This window comes from Trachypithecus francoisi, unplaced genomic scaffold (assembly GCF_009764315.1).
Source record: "Trachypithecus francoisi isolate TF-2019V2 unplaced genomic scaffold, Tfra_2.0 Lachesis_group17, whole genome shotgun sequence".
Lineage (NCBI taxonomy): Eukaryota > Metazoa > Chordata > Mammalia > Primates > Cercopithecidae > Trachypithecus > Trachypithecus francoisi.
This window is the reverse complement of record NW_022681462.1, coordinates 51,102,619-51,117,875: the sequence shown is the minus strand read 5'-3', so window position 1 is coordinate 51,117,875 and position 15,257 is coordinate 51,102,619. Positions and strand designations below refer to the sequence as shown.

At 39.6% G+C, this 15,257-nt stretch overlaps 1 protein-coding gene across 4 annotated transcripts in view; it reads left to right on the top strand.

Annotated features, from left to right (window-relative positions):
• Window positions 1-15,257, top strand: part of IL1RL2 (interleukin 1 receptor like 2) — a 50,859-nt gene that overhangs the window by 18,526 nt on the left and 17,076 nt on the right. For 3 of the 4 annotated variants that reach the window (XM_033175616.1, XM_033175613.1, XM_033175614.1), the window contains exons 6-8: window positions 6,907-6,981; window positions 14,132-14,261; window positions 15,056-15,192. In XM_033175616.1, coding sequence (XP_033031507.1) covers window positions 6,907-6,981; window positions 14,132-14,261; window positions 15,056-15,192 — 342 coding nt within the window. The remainder of the gene's footprint in view (window positions 1-6,906; window positions 6,982-14,131; window positions 14,262-15,055; window positions 15,193-15,257) is intronic. The other variant, XM_033175615.1, reaches the window with a different exon arrangement.

Below are 15,257 nucleotides of genomic sequence, written 5' to 3'. Positions count from 1 at the left end.
GACTACACCTTGAAAAGTTGTTGTAGTTATTATTTTTTATTGGTTCATTATTCAGTCTTTCTAGGATAAGAACAGTTTCACACCACAGTTACAGTGTCAAAATATTCTGTGTTTTTCTGTGTACTTATTATAACCAGTGAGTTTTGTACCTTTGGATGATTACTTATTGCTCATTAATGTCCTTTTCTTTCTGATTGGAGTACTCCCTTTAACATTTCTTGTAGGACACGTCAGCGAATGAAATCCTTCAGCTTTTGTTTGTCTGGGAAAGTCTATTTCTTCTTCATGTTTGAAGGTTATTTTTGTGGATATACTATTCTAGGGTAAACATTTTTATAATGTGTCATGCCACTCCCTCCTGGTGTATAAGGTTGCCACTGAAAAGTCTGCTGCTAGATATGTTAGAGCTCTATTGTATATTATTTGTTCCTTTTCTCTTGCTGCTTTTAGAACCCTTTCTTTGTCCTTGACCTTTGGGGGTATGATTATTAAATGCCTCGAGGTAGTCTCCTTTGGATTAAATCTGCTGGGTGTTCTATAACCTTCTTGTATTTGGGGACTGATATATATCCCTAGGTTTGGGAAGTTCTCTGTTATCCCTTAGAATAAATTTTCTACTCTTTTCTGTTTCCCTACCTCCTCTTTAAGGCCAATAACTCTTAGATTTGCCCTTTTGAGGCTATTTTCTAGATTCTGTATGCATGCTTCATTGTTTTTTATTCTTTTTTCTTTTGTCTCCTTTGACTGTTTATTTTCAGATAGCCTGTCTTCCAGCCTGCTAATTCTTTCTTTTGCCTGATACATTCTGCTATTAAAGGACTCTGATGCATTCTTCAATATGCCAGTTGCATTTTTTTCATTTCCAGAATTTTTGCTTGATTAAAAAAACATTATTTCAATCTCCTTATTAAATTTATCTGATAGAATTCTGAATTCCTTTTCTGTGTTATCTTGAATTTCTTTGCATTTCCTCAACACAGCTATTTTGAATTCTCTGACTAAAAGATCACATGTCTCTGTTTCTCCAGGATTGGCCCCTGGTGCCTTATTTAATTCATTTGAGGAGCTCATGTTTTCCTGGATGGTGTTGATGCTAGTAGATGTTCTTCAGTGTCTGGGCATTGAAAAGTTAGGTATTTACTGTAGTCTTCACTCTCTGGGCTTATTTGTACTTGTCCTTCTTGGGAAGGCCTTCAAAAGGATTTGAGTGTTTTGATCTAAGCTATATCTACTTTAGGGGGCACCCTAAGCCCAGTAATGCTGTGGTTCTTACAGACTTGTAGAGGTACCACCTTGATGATCTTGGACAATATCTGGGATAATTCTCTGGATATCAGGCAGAGACTTGTTCTCTTCCCTTACTTTCTCCCAAACAGTGTCTGTCTGTCTGTTCTGAGCCACCTAAAGCTGAGGGTGGAGTGACATAGGTACCCCTGTGGCCATGACCACTATGACTGCTGGGTCAGACCTGAAGCCAGCACAGCACTGGGTCTTGCCCAAGGCCTGCTTTACCCACTCCCTGGCTACTGCTTATGTTTGCTTTAGGCCCTGGTGCTCTACAATCAGCTGGTGGCAAAGCCAGCCGAGCCTGTGTCCCTTCCATCAGGGCTGATTGCCATTGGTGAGATCTCTCAGGCCCTGGGAGGATCCAGAGGTGCCGTCTAGGAGTCAGGGGTTAGAGTAAACCTTAGAAGTCTATCAGGTGTTTTTCTGTGCTGCAGCTGAGCTGGCAGTCAAACCACAAGACGTAGTTCTTCCCACTCTTCCCTCCCCTTTCCAAAGTCAGAGGAGCCTCACCATCCATAGCCATTGCCACAGCCGGCCACAAGGAGTCCTGCCAGACTACCGCAGATGTTCTCTTAAGGTCCAGCAGCTCTTAAGTCAGCTTGTGGCCAATGCTGCCTTCCTGGGACTCACTCTTCAGGGCATTGGGCTCCCTTTGGCCCAGAGCATGTGCAGAAGTGCCAGCCAAGATTCAAGTCCTAGAATCGGGGACCTCAAGAGCCTGTTTCATGATCTACCCTCCCCTGTGGCTATGCTAGTACCTAAAGTGCAAGACAAACTTTTCCCTCTGCTTTTCTCAAGCAAAAGGAGTTTTGCCCTATAATCACTGCAGCTGGTCATGTGCTGAGTCTCACCTGAAGCCAGCAAGTTTCAGACGCTCACCCAAGGCATTCACCATAGTACCTGGATAATTGCTACTGATTACTCGTGGCACAAGGGCTCTTCAGTGAGCAGGTGATGAGTGCTGCAAGGACTGAATCCTTTCCTTCAAGGCAGCGGGTCCCCTTCTGGCCCGTGGTATGTCCGTAAATGTTGTCTGGGAGGCCTGGAACAGGGGCCTCATGACTCTAATCATTGTCCTCTCTTGCTGTGGCTGAGCTGGTATCCAAGATGCAAGATGAAGTCCTCTCTACTCTTCCCTCTCCTGTCCTTAAGCAGAAGGAAAGCATCTCTTTTACAGCTATAAGCTGTGCAGTCTGGGGTGATAAAGAGGGGTGATGCCCACACTCCCTTGGCTGTCCTAGATGGGAATACTGAGGTATATTGCATGCCCCACTCCAGTACATGGTCTCTGGGCAGCACTAGGACTCACCTAAGAGTTGCAGTCCAGACTGCCTCTCAAGTTTACTTAGAGACCCAGAGCACTTTAGCCTTTGGTGGTAAGATTTATGGGAAGTCAAGTTCTGATCACTGGGATCAGCAATTCTCTTCTGTCTAGGGCTAGTTTAAATGTTCCCTCCATGGGCCGGTGGCAGCTGAGTTTGGTCCGGTTTTCTGTTCTGTTCTAACATGAGAGCACTGAGTTCATGCCTCACAATTGCTATGTTCTTTCTTCCCCAGCAACCAGAGACACTCTCAGTACCATGCCGCCATTGTGGGGGGTTGGTGAGGGTGGCATTGGTGATTGAGGACTGTTTTTTCTCTCATTAGTGTCCTTTTCTGTGATACAGAGTTAAAACCAGATACTATGAGTGATTTTTGGTTCTTATGAAGGTGTTTCTTCTGTGTAGATAGTTGTTAACTTGGTGTCCTTGTAGGGGAGACAATTGGCGGATTCTTCTATTCTGCCATCTTGCTCCACATTCTCTCCCCAAGCTATACATTTTACAGAGTTGCAGGAGAGAAGCAACTTACCGAAGGTCACAAAGCTGGTTATTGTCAGAAACAGAGCCAGAGCACTGGCATTCAGTGCCCAGGCCAGCATTGGTTTTTCCAAACACATTGGACAAGGAGTTCCTGCTGTAGTGGCTTTTGCTCTTTCTTTAGTAGAAAGTTGTTTTCTATATTTACTCATCTAGATGAGAAGAACCAAAGGCTGGATACTTCTTTGATGTAGACCTTCCTATTTGTCACTAGTTTCCATCACACTTCAGAGTACTGGGGGAGATGGAGCTATTTCCGGATGCTGTGGATCCCTAGGGGGATAGGTTCAGCACGGATGGGAGCCAGCATGGTTGGGTGCTGCCTTTGCAGGACAGGGCTCTTTATTCTGTACAGTCCAGTGACTCCCTGCATTCTAGCTGTTCTAGAGAGCCTGTTCTAGTCCTTCCATGTTCTTTGCTGCAACTGCTCCTTTGATTTAAATATTTTTGGGTGTTTTTCAATTTTAATTGTTCTTGCTAAAGGCACAGAAATTAAGAAAATTAATTGTACAAGGTTTTTTTTTTTTTTAATGCTCTTGGGTTTTCTACTGACCATTATCTCTCTGAAAGAAAGCAACTTCCTCATCTTGTTCAAAGTGGAATCCCTGGCACTGAGCCCAGTGCCTGGCCTAGATTAAGCACAGAGCTGTTTATTAAGCGAATGATTGACTTCTATAATGCATTAACTTTACATTGGTAACTGAGGGGAAATTTTGAAAGGTGAAATTGCTCAGGTAAAATGAAGAATCCCTTAAGAAGTAACTGGGTTCAGTAGTCACTACTTCATGTTCAATAAACATTTATTTATGATCTGTTATATGCTAGTATTATGGTAGGTCCTGATAATTCAAAAATGAAAAGCATTGTTTCTTCTACTATGAAACTATCAGCCTGGTGGTGGTGAATCTAGGGGTTAAATGGATCATTTTAACATCATGTGCTAAGGCTAGAGTCATGGACAGTGTTTGCGGAGCAGGAAAAGAATAAGAAGGGTCCATGGGTGGCAAGCAAATGGTCTGGGAAGGCTTCCAAGGGGAAAGGAGTTCTCAGCTGAATTTTGAAGAATGAATAGGATTCACAAAAGTAAAGGAGGGTGAGGAGGGGGTCTCTAGGCAGAGAGAACAGAGGGAACAGTATAGGACAAAGCATGGAAGTATTAAGCATTATGTTTATGTTAGATCTAAAATGACTTTCATTAGAGCCTATGTGAATATGGGGTGGGGAGGGTGGGAGCTGAGGCCACGGAGTTAAACAGGGGCAAGGTCCAGGTGGCTGCATATGCATAGGCTTTACCACACAGCCATTGAAGGGCCCTGGGACAGTGCAAATGCAGAGTCATTGGGCTGCATTTGTGATGGGAGATGTCAGTTTTGAGATGGTTTGAAGCCAGAGTTGACGAGGGCCTTGCAGCTTGGAGACCACTTAGGAGGCTGATAAAATATCCAAAAGAGTGCTGATAGTCTCAACTTGGGAAGAGGCCATGGGAGAGCTCTTCTTCAAGCAATCATTTAAGGACTCTTTGCTGAGTACTGAACAAAGCTACGTTCTGTGCCAGGCAGAGAGAACATCGTGGTGAAGAAAACAGCCACCACCACTGCACTGATGAAGCTTGAAGGCTGAGAGGAAGGAAGGCAGAGATTAATCAGATAATTCACTAATAAGATGTGTAATTATAGGGAAGATGAAAGCAATGAAGGAAAGGAAAAACCTGAGATCAAACAGACCAGGGACTGGTGAGAAGGCAGTGGCTCAGGGAAAGCTTTCTGATAATAGTGATGCTGATGGTCAGGAAGCATTATGTGGATGATGGAGTTGGGGAGATTTTTTCTAGACTGAGGAAGTAGCAAATGTGAAGACCCTAGTCCAACAGGGAACTCGGAGTATCTGAGGAGTGGAAAGCAGGACTAGAGTGATCCTGAATGAGAGAAATGATGGTAGGTGATGAAGCTGGGTAAGTAGTCAGGAGCCAAGATCATGTAGGAACCAGCAATTCAGAGTAAGTAGTATGAATTTTATTCTAAGAACAATGACAAGCAGCCAGACAGATTGAAAGCAAGAGAGTAGCATGGGTTGATTTTCGCTTCTGAAACAGCAGACTGGCTGCTGTGCATAGAATGATCTATTCTAGGGTGGATCAGAAGTGCAGGTGTAGAAGTTCAGGTAAGGCATGAAGGCACAGGTAACATGGTGTCATTGAAGATGGAGAGATGTGGATGGGTTCAAGGCATTTTAAGGGGTAAAACCTACAGGGTTTAGTGTTGGACTGAATATGGGGAGAAATATGGCAAGGTCAAAAATGTTAACCAGGCTTTTTGACATGCACTGTTGACTGGATGGTGATGCTATTCAGTGAAATAAAATGGCTCTGGAGGAAAACCAGATTTAGGAGTGAGACCATGAGTTTGATCATTGCTACGCTGAGGATGAGGTGCCTTTGGATTGTGGAGATGCAGAGTAGGTCATGGCCTGTATGGGTCTGGAGCTTAGAGGAAGGACTGGAGACATGACTTTCAAAGTCATTGGCCTTGAAATGATATTTGAAGAAGTGGGTGTGAATGAGATTGCTTAGGAAAAGAATGGAAAATAGAAGGCTTAGGAGTAAAGAAAAAGCCAGACTGAGAAATGAGGAGGTGAAAGTAGTTGAATTTGGTGATGGATAGATTGAAGAAGGTGAAAGAAAAGCTGTTGCCCAGAATGGCTTCTGGATTTTACATGTATGTGATCTAGTGGGTGATGGTACATTAACTAGCTGGGGATAACTTTTGTTTGGGACATGCTGCATTTAAATAGTGTGTGGAATGCACAATTATTATTGCCATCATAAAATGTATGTGTTTTTGCATTTTTCTTAGCTCCTCTCTTGCAACTTTTCCATATCCCACTCCAAGTATATAGGAGGAATAATGGAACTAAGTAGGTGACAACTAAATTTTGGTAGACAAATGGGAGAGGGAAGAAGTACAGAAAGACTCAGGGGCAGGGAGTCCAGGGAGTCCAGGGAGTCAATACAGGGAGACAATGCTAAAGTTTGGTGGTAGGATGAAAAGTTGGAAGAATAATAGAAGAGGATGGGATGTAAAAGAATATGGAAATGCAGAATTGGAAGAGGAAGAGCAAAACTGAAGATGTGATGAACCCTCACAGATCCCTCACCCAACTTCGACAATTATCAACTTCTGGTTAGATTTTTTTCATCTTTACCTCTACTCACTCCCACCAGTTCCCAAGATTATTTTAAAGTAATTCAAAAACATGATATTATGTGTTTTTCCATCTCTATAACATTCTTAAAAGGACAAAACTGTAGAAATAGAAAACAGAGTAATGGTTGCCATGGAACAGGAATTGCATGAGGGAATTTTCTGAAGGTGAAATAAGAGGGTTACTATTTCTATCAAGCTAGCATCTAAGCCAGGCCTTTGCTTATTATAGCCACTGCCTGGAAAGTGTTTTTGGATTATTAAGTTATGAGATTTTATTATACAAGCTTATTAGTTTACACTGTAAACAATATAGTTTATGGTTTATACCAAGATATAATGGCCAAAGTAGACTCTCTTTATAGCTCAGCTTCTAGCTTATTGTTTTTTCTTTTTTGGCAATTCTGTTACTTCTGGTTGAAAATGTGTATTTATGGAGTGAGATTTTGACCAGAGTTTATTGATGGTCTGCTGTGTTGGGCTTCATGCTATTGCATCAACGTGCTTGGGAATGTATCATATGTGATTCTAATGAATTTCCTGTGGGTATGATTTCTTAGCAGAAAGAGCTGGATATGGAGGAAGTGTCCCTAAAATCATTTATCCAAAAAATAATTCAATTGAAGTACAGCTTGGTGAGTAAAATCATTGAAGCCATTGAAATCACCAGGGGAAGAGCTCATTATGTTTGCGTATTCTGGTGAATATTTGAATGTTAAGGATGAAGATAAATCCCATACACACCCAGTTTCCAACTTTTGATATACCTGAGCTCATGGGGAGAGGAATCAAAATAAAACAACAGAGAGCTGAGGCTTGGAAAAGTTGTGGTGGCAGAGAAGCCTGTCAGTGAGGAGTCTGGGCCCAAAATGATTATTATAAATCTGTTTATGCAAAGGCAATGAAGATGCAAATAATTCTTCAGACAATATGTAGTATAATATAAAACTACTATTAAATAATGTTGACCAGGAGTTCTGGATTGTATTACCTCACAATGCATGGTATATGAAAGGAGTGAAAAAAATATTATGTTACATTCCTTAATCTGCATGGAAAAGCATCAATAAGCATTGCCTCAGTTTGTGATCTAAGTAGATAAAAAGGGGTCAAATTATTTTTTTAAATTAAAAAATAACCGCTAGTGGCCGGGCGCAGTGGCTCAAGCCTATAATCCCAACACTTTGGGAGGCTGAAGCAGGCAGATCACGAGGTCAGGAGATTGAGATCATCCTGCCTAACACGGTGAAACTCCGTCTCTACTAAAAAAATACAAAAAATTGGCCAGGCGTGGTGGCGGGCACCTGTAGTCCCAGCTTCTCGGGAGGCTGAGGCAGGAGAATGGCGTGAACCCAGGAGGCAGAGCTTGCAGTGAGCCGAGATCGCGCCACTGCACTCCAGCCTGGGCGACAGAGTGAGACTCCGTCTCAAAAAAAAAAAAAAAAAACCACTAGTAAAATAAATATGCTATATTACATCTGAAGAAAAAGCGAATTAGACAAAAATCTCAACACCTCCAAAAATAGAAACTTTTGTGTGTCAAATAGTAGTGTATCAAAATATATAATGCTAAAAGTCTCAGAAATACAATACAATAAAACAACACAATTGTTTCAGTTGTAGGGGGAGGTTTTAACATACTCTTGCTTTGAGAAATTTGCTAGGAAAGTAAGAGTCTACATGGTTCCAGTGATCTAGCAAAAGTAATGTGTCTAATATATAGATCACTCTCAGAAACATCTATGAAAAACCCAGAGTCCAAAAGAGGAAATTGTATAGATCATGGGGTATAATCATGATGCAGTAAGTGTAAAAATTTGTATCTAAACCAAAACAATAAAATAATCACACTCATTCAGTATGTGAAGTGATGAATTTGTTAATTAGCTTGATTTAGTTATTCTACAATATAAACATATATCAGAACATCACATTGTACCCATAAATATATGTAATTATTATTTGTCAATTAAAACTAAAAAAAAAACATTTAAAAATGTAAACAACAAAAAATCCATCTCTTAATTATTTGTGTTTTTGGTTAGAGAACCAAAGCCATAGTTTAAGAATATTTAGAAAATAATGATAGTGAGAATACTTCATATCAAATTTCGTGGCATATGACCAAAGCTGTACTCTAAATGAGTTTATATCTTTAAATAACGTTATTATTAATAAATGTGGAAATAGTTAAAATATACAACTAGCCATTTGACTCCATAAGAAGACCAATTAAACAACTAGAATAAAAGTAGAAAATAATGAATTTATTAAAGGAAAATAAACTAATTGAATCTGTCCCAAAGTTGGTTAAGGGCAGAAGAGTTGAGGTGGCAGTTGGGGAGAAAGATAAACTTCCAGGAAATCTAATCCCCTAAATGCAGAGACACCCAAATATAAAATAATTAGAAACGTGGGAAAGTTTACATAAAACAAAAAATGGTAAGAGATAAAATTTGTTTAAATGCCTCTAGGCCCATATGTTTTTAGGAGAATTCTTTTAAACTTTCAAGGAAATAATAATACCCATAAAAAGGATAATTGTCTTCACATTACTCATCATGTGAATAGTCTTAAAAGACACATTCGGCTGTTTTATCTCTCTTAGTTGACTTTCTTCCCCTACTCCTGTCTTTGGAAATTCTAGCCAATGTATTTAGACAATTAAAAGGCAAGAGAAGGAGTTTGGGAAGTCTTGGAGGGAGGAAGACAAACATAATTTTTAAAACATGATCTATTGGCTTCTACTTAGAAATTTTAAGAAAATTAAGTAAAAAAATGACTAGCATTTGCTTATTAATGTTATTTTAATACAAGATAAACATTCAAAGCTAATAGCATTTTTACATGCCTGGAATAGCATATGTTATGTAACCAGGGAAAACAGCATTCACAATTACAATGCAAGAAACAGAATACTAAGGAACAACTGAACAAGAAATTAGAAAGAGTTGCCTACATGATTAGAAATGCAACATTTTATCATTTTATAGGTGGAACATAAAATAATATGTGTTTTAGTGAAATTTCAAAAAATGTTCCTAAATAGAAACACTCAGTATTAAAAATGTTATTTCTCCTCAATTAACATACAAGTTTAATATAATACCAATTAAATTACTGAGTATCCTAAAACCTGTCAAAACTTTTCTAAAATTTCTGTCAAAAATGCTGGAAAGAGCCAAGAAAAAAATTGAATAGAAGAAAAAAGAGAGTCATTTCCTTGTAAGTATTAAAATATAAAGATAGAGATTATTAGTATGTCAACAAAATTGCTGACTAGGGGTTCCTAGCACTAATTCCCCTACAAAAGGGCCAAAATATAAAATAAATAGCTACATTTTGACTAGTGTGTCTGAAGGAGGGCGCTAGAGTACAGCATAGAAATGATGGAATCAATGCGGAGCACGGAAACCCAGGATGGCAGCATAGAGAGGGGAGGAAATCACTCTTTCTCTGTCACTCTGTTTCCCCTACCAAGATTGATTTGGAGCCAAGAGAAACTTCTCCTTGCACAGAAAAGGTAAGCAGAAGGCCCTTGCAACCTTCATTATTGCCACAGACACCTGCAGTTCTTGCTACAGAAGAAACCTGCAGTCCTCACAGGCCCTGAGCCCAGTTTGGGGAGCAGCCTGGAGTTCTCATGGCTACATTGCTCCAGTGCAGGGAACTACCTTGTGCACACCCTATTCCCTATGACCCACGAGCTATGTCATGGCGCTATCTTGAAATTATAGCTACTGCTAGAGTGAGTCCTGTTCTGGGGGCCAGTAGCCCCTGCATCTCTCCATCCCCAAGGCTTTCCCATTATTCCACCATGTTCATACAGGTGGCTACAACGTCACAATCCTGGTTACTTAGAGTATGGGCCCTGTGAAATTACTGTGCCCAAAGGCACATGGTGCCCTACTTCCTGTATGGACAGGCAGTCCTGCACAACCGGGGAAGCTTCCCCTAACCAGCAGATCTACTGTGCTCACCCTCATACCCATGAGGGTGTATGTACTCACCCTCAGCCTGAGAACCAGCTCAGTAGCCCTGCCCCTGGCAAGACCACACCCCTTTTCGACTGGACCTACTGTGTGTGCACACACACCCTTGGCCTGAGAACCAACCTGGTAGCCCAGCATCCTGCAAAGCCATGCCACTGCCAGTACAAACTCCTGCAGCCTAGGCCACTGAAACACTCAAAGATATTGCAGATGTGGATTGTAGCTGAAGACACTGCATGAAGACTGCACTTCTGTCTCTGTCTAGAACCAAAGCCAACATACGCTATCCAACTGACATGCTGGGATGCATCTACAGAAAAAGTCTTTCTCTAAGAAAGCTACTTCATAAAATTAGAAGAGGTGACTGTTGCATCAGATGTGCAGCTATCAACATAGGGACACAAGAAACATTAAAAAACAGGAAACATGACACCTCAAAGGAGCACAATAATTCTCCAGTAACAAACCTCAAAGAAAATAAGATTTACTAAATGCCTGAAAAGGAATCCAAAATAATGATCTTAAGGAAACCCAGCTAAATACAAGAGAATACAAGCAAATAATTTAATGAAATCAGAAAAACAATTTATGAAAAAAAATTCCTTAGGGATTTCTTGTAAGGCTTGTCTAGTAGCAATGAATTCCCTTAGTTTTTGCTTGTCTGGAAGGGACTTTATTTTTCTTACCTTTCTGAATAAGAAATTCAACAGAGATATACATTGTAAAAAAGAACCCAAGAGAAGTCTGAGTTTAAGAATTCAATGTTGGCCGGGCGCGGTGGCTCAAGCCTGTAATCCCAGCACTTTGGGAGGCCGAGATGGGTGGATCACGAGGTCAGGAGATCAAGACCATCCTGGCTAACACGGTGAAACTCCGTCTCTACTAAAAATACAAAAAAAAACTAGCCGGGCGAGGTGGCGGGCGCCTGTAGTGCCAGCTACTCGGGAGGCTGAGGCAGGAGAATGGCGTAAACCCAGGAGGCGGAGCTTGCAGTGAGCTGAGATCGGGCCACTGCACTCCAGTCCGGGCGACAGAGCAAGACTCCGCCTCAAAAAAAAAAAAAAAAAAAGAATTCAATGAATGAAATAAATGCAATTGAGAATTCAACAATGGAATTCAACAATCTAGTGATCATTATATAATGACCTTCTTTGTCTCTTCTTATAATTTTTAACTTAAAGTCTATTTTTTTCTGATGTAAGTGCAGCTATTCCTGCTTGCTTTTGTTTTCCATTTGCATGGAATATCTTTTTTTCATGTCTTCGCTTTCTGTGTATATGTATCCTTACTGGACCTACTGTGAGTCTGTGAGTAAAGTGAGTCTCTTTTGGGCAGCACATAGTAGGTTCTTGTTTTTTTCTTTTAATCCAGTTTGCCACTGTATATCTTTGAATTAGAGAATTTAATCCATTTACATTCAAGGTTATTATTGATCGGTAAGAACAGGACTCCTGACATTTTGTTAATTGTATTCTGGTTGTTTTCCAGATCCTTTGTTTCTTTCTTCCTCTCTTGTTTACTTTTGTGGTTTGGTGGTTTTCTGTAGTCCTAAGTTTTGATTCCTTTCTCTTTTTATTTGTGTATCTGCTGCAATTTCTATCATTGTGGCTACCATGAGGCTAATATAAAGACTTTTATAGTTATAATAGACTATTTTAAGCTGATTACAATTTAACTTTGGTCACATAAAAATACTCTAGACTTTTATCCTCCTCCTAACAGTTTATACTTTTGTTGCCTTAATTCACATCATTATACGTTGTGTGTTCTTTAATAACCAATTGTGTCTGTAGTTATTTTTGACCATTTTGACCTTTAAACTTATTACTAGAGGGTTGAAAGATTTACATAGCACCATTACAGAATTGAGATATTCCGAATTCAGTTTTGAATTTACCTCTACTAGTTAGTTTTCACATGTTTTTATGATAGTAATTATCACCCTTTCACTTTCAGTTGCAGCATTTCCTTAGGAATTTCTTGTAAGGCTGGTCTAGTAGCAGTGAATTCCCTTAGTTTTTGCTTGTCTGGAAGGGACTTTATTTTTCTTACATTTCTGAAGGATAGCTTTACTGGGTATAGTATTCTTGGACAGCAGTTTTTATTTTCATTCGGCACTGAATATATCATCCTTTGCTCATGAATTGGAAGAATTAATATAGTTCAAATGTCCATCCTGCTGAATGCAACTTACAGATTCAGGGCAATCCCTATTAAAATACCAATGACGTTATTTTGACAGAAAGAGAAGGAACAGTCCTAAAATTCATATAGGACCACAAAGCATCCTGAATGGCCAAAGCAATCTTGAGGAAAAGACCAAAAGGCCCCAAACCAAAGACAAAGCTGGAGGTATCACACTATCTGACTTCAAAATATGCTAAAAAGCTATAGTAATCGAAACAGCGTGATGTTAGTGTGAAAACAGACACATAGATCAGTGGAACAGAATAGAGAGTCCAGAAATAAATCCACAAATCAACAGACAACTGATATTTGACAAAAGCGCCAGGAACACACATTGAACAAGTAAGAGTCTCTTCAATAAATGGTGATAGGAAAATTGGATATCCACATGCAGAAGAATGAAACTAGACCCCTATCTTTTAACATATTCAAAACTCAACTTGAAATGGATTAAAGACTTAAATATAAGACCTGAAACTATGAAACTACCAGAAGAAAACATAAAGGAAGTGCTCATGACATTGGACTGGACAGGGATGTTTTGGATAAGACCTCAAAAGCACAGACAACGAGAGTAAAAATAGACAAATGGGATTACATCAAATCAAAAAGCTAATGCACAATAAAATAAACAATCAACAGAGTGAAAACACAATCTACAGAATGGGAGAAAATATTTGTAAACTATGCATCTGACAAGGGGCTAATATCCAGAATATATAAGGAACCCAGCTGAACAACAAACAAACAAAAAAACCCAAAAAACAGAACAACAAATAATTTGATTAAAAAATGGACAAAAGACATTGCTTCTGAGATTTGGACAATATCCTCTTTTCTTCATGAGGTGAAAGTGTTATAGATATTTGCTTTGTGATAGTTCATTATCTTTGCATTTCTGTTCTATACTCTTTGGTATATGTGTGTTATATTTCACACACTTTTTAAAAAAATATCATTTAGAATAAAGAACACTCCTTGAATGTTAGAATTTACTAGGCTCACGGGACAAAATCCACTGAGACTATAAATTGATGAAATTTGTGAATGTGTGTAGAGGCAAGATAAGGGAAAGAGAGGGAAAGGGTGGGGGTTACATTTGTTGAAGTAGAAATATCACTGGATTTGATGTTAGAAATCTAGAGTTCATCTCTCATTTCTTCCTCTGATTAATTTGGGCAAGTCACTCCATCTGTCTGAGCTTCAGCTTTTGCATCCTTAACATGAGGATAATTGCACCTCCCCTTTTCCTGCCTTGTAAGATTGTTTTGAAGATACAAAGAATGAAGGAGAAAATGCATAAAATACTTTGTGAACTGTCAAGTTCTTTGCTAGTGTTCCTACGAGTAGAAATAACATTTGTGTACCTGATGATGTTTGGTAATGTATATGTATTCCTTTACAATGGATGTCCTGGAAGGCCACTTGTCCCTCATGGTCTCTCTCCAGGGAAAGAAAAAAATAGATTAACATTAGCCTATGGGGGTATTTCTGGTAACCAAAAGGTATTTGAGGCTTGAGAGCAAGATGCACTCATTATCCAGGTGTTAACAAATTTGAAAGTTTGCAGAATTTTCATTGAATATTGATAATATTGATTTTTTAGGTACCACCCTGATAGTGGACTGTAATATAACAGACACGAAGGACAACACAAATCTACGATGCTGGAGAGTCAATAACACTTTGGTGGATGATTACTATAGTGAATCCAAACGAATCAGAGAAGGGGTGGAGTAGGTATTTTGCTTTTTTGACTTCTGTAAAAGCTAGCAAGGATTTCTCCATCTAAGTGAATCTGGTGTCACTATTGCCTTCTCCTCTTGTTTTTGCCTCTCAGTGATTCATGTTATCAATCCCACCTACCACATAGTTAGGGAGATATGGTAAAATACCAAGTATCCCTGAGAGCAGTAAGATCCATTTCTCTCAGCTACTACTTAAAATTAGTACCATCTCCATTCAGTTATATCATGATCCATAGGCCTTCAAAGCTTAACGCCCTGGGCATACCAGGGAAACACTGGAAGTGACACAAATGTGTATACTGCAACAGTAGAAGAAAGAAATAGTAGTATAGTTCTTTACTATACTAAACAAGCACCAACAAGGGCTCTGAGGGAAGACAGTGCATAATCATTAGCTAATCGAATGGGTATAAACTCAAGTTATGGTGTTTAAATGGAGTGGTGTAAATAAAACTAATGAAGTCAGAGGGCAGGAGAGCTTGTGTTGGGCCTTGCAGTGTGGATGAGTTAGGATACGTGGAAAGGAATAGGGGAAGGGCCTTTGGGGCTGAGAATGGTGTCTGTAGCTTATAGAACCATACTTCCTTGTCAATGCAGAAGAAAATGCAAATTTGGAAATACACAATGTACATACCTCACTGGGCCAGTCAGCAAAGTATTCTGAGGATAACATGGTGGTCCAAAGTGTTCTCCAAGAAAACCCTTAATCTCCAGAAAACAGACTATAAAATATGTTAGGTAAATACGACTCATGTATTAATGACTGGCTCTTTTCTTTATAGAACCCATGCCTCTTTTCGGGAACATAATTTGTACACAGTAAACATCACCTTCTTGGAAGTGAAAATGGAAGACTATGGCCTTCCTTTCATGTGCCATGCCGGAGTGTCCGCAGCATACATTATGTTACAGCTCCCAGGTAATACTCCAGTGGGTTACACACTGTTCAGAGTGTTCAAAACGATGGCCAGGAAACACATCTGA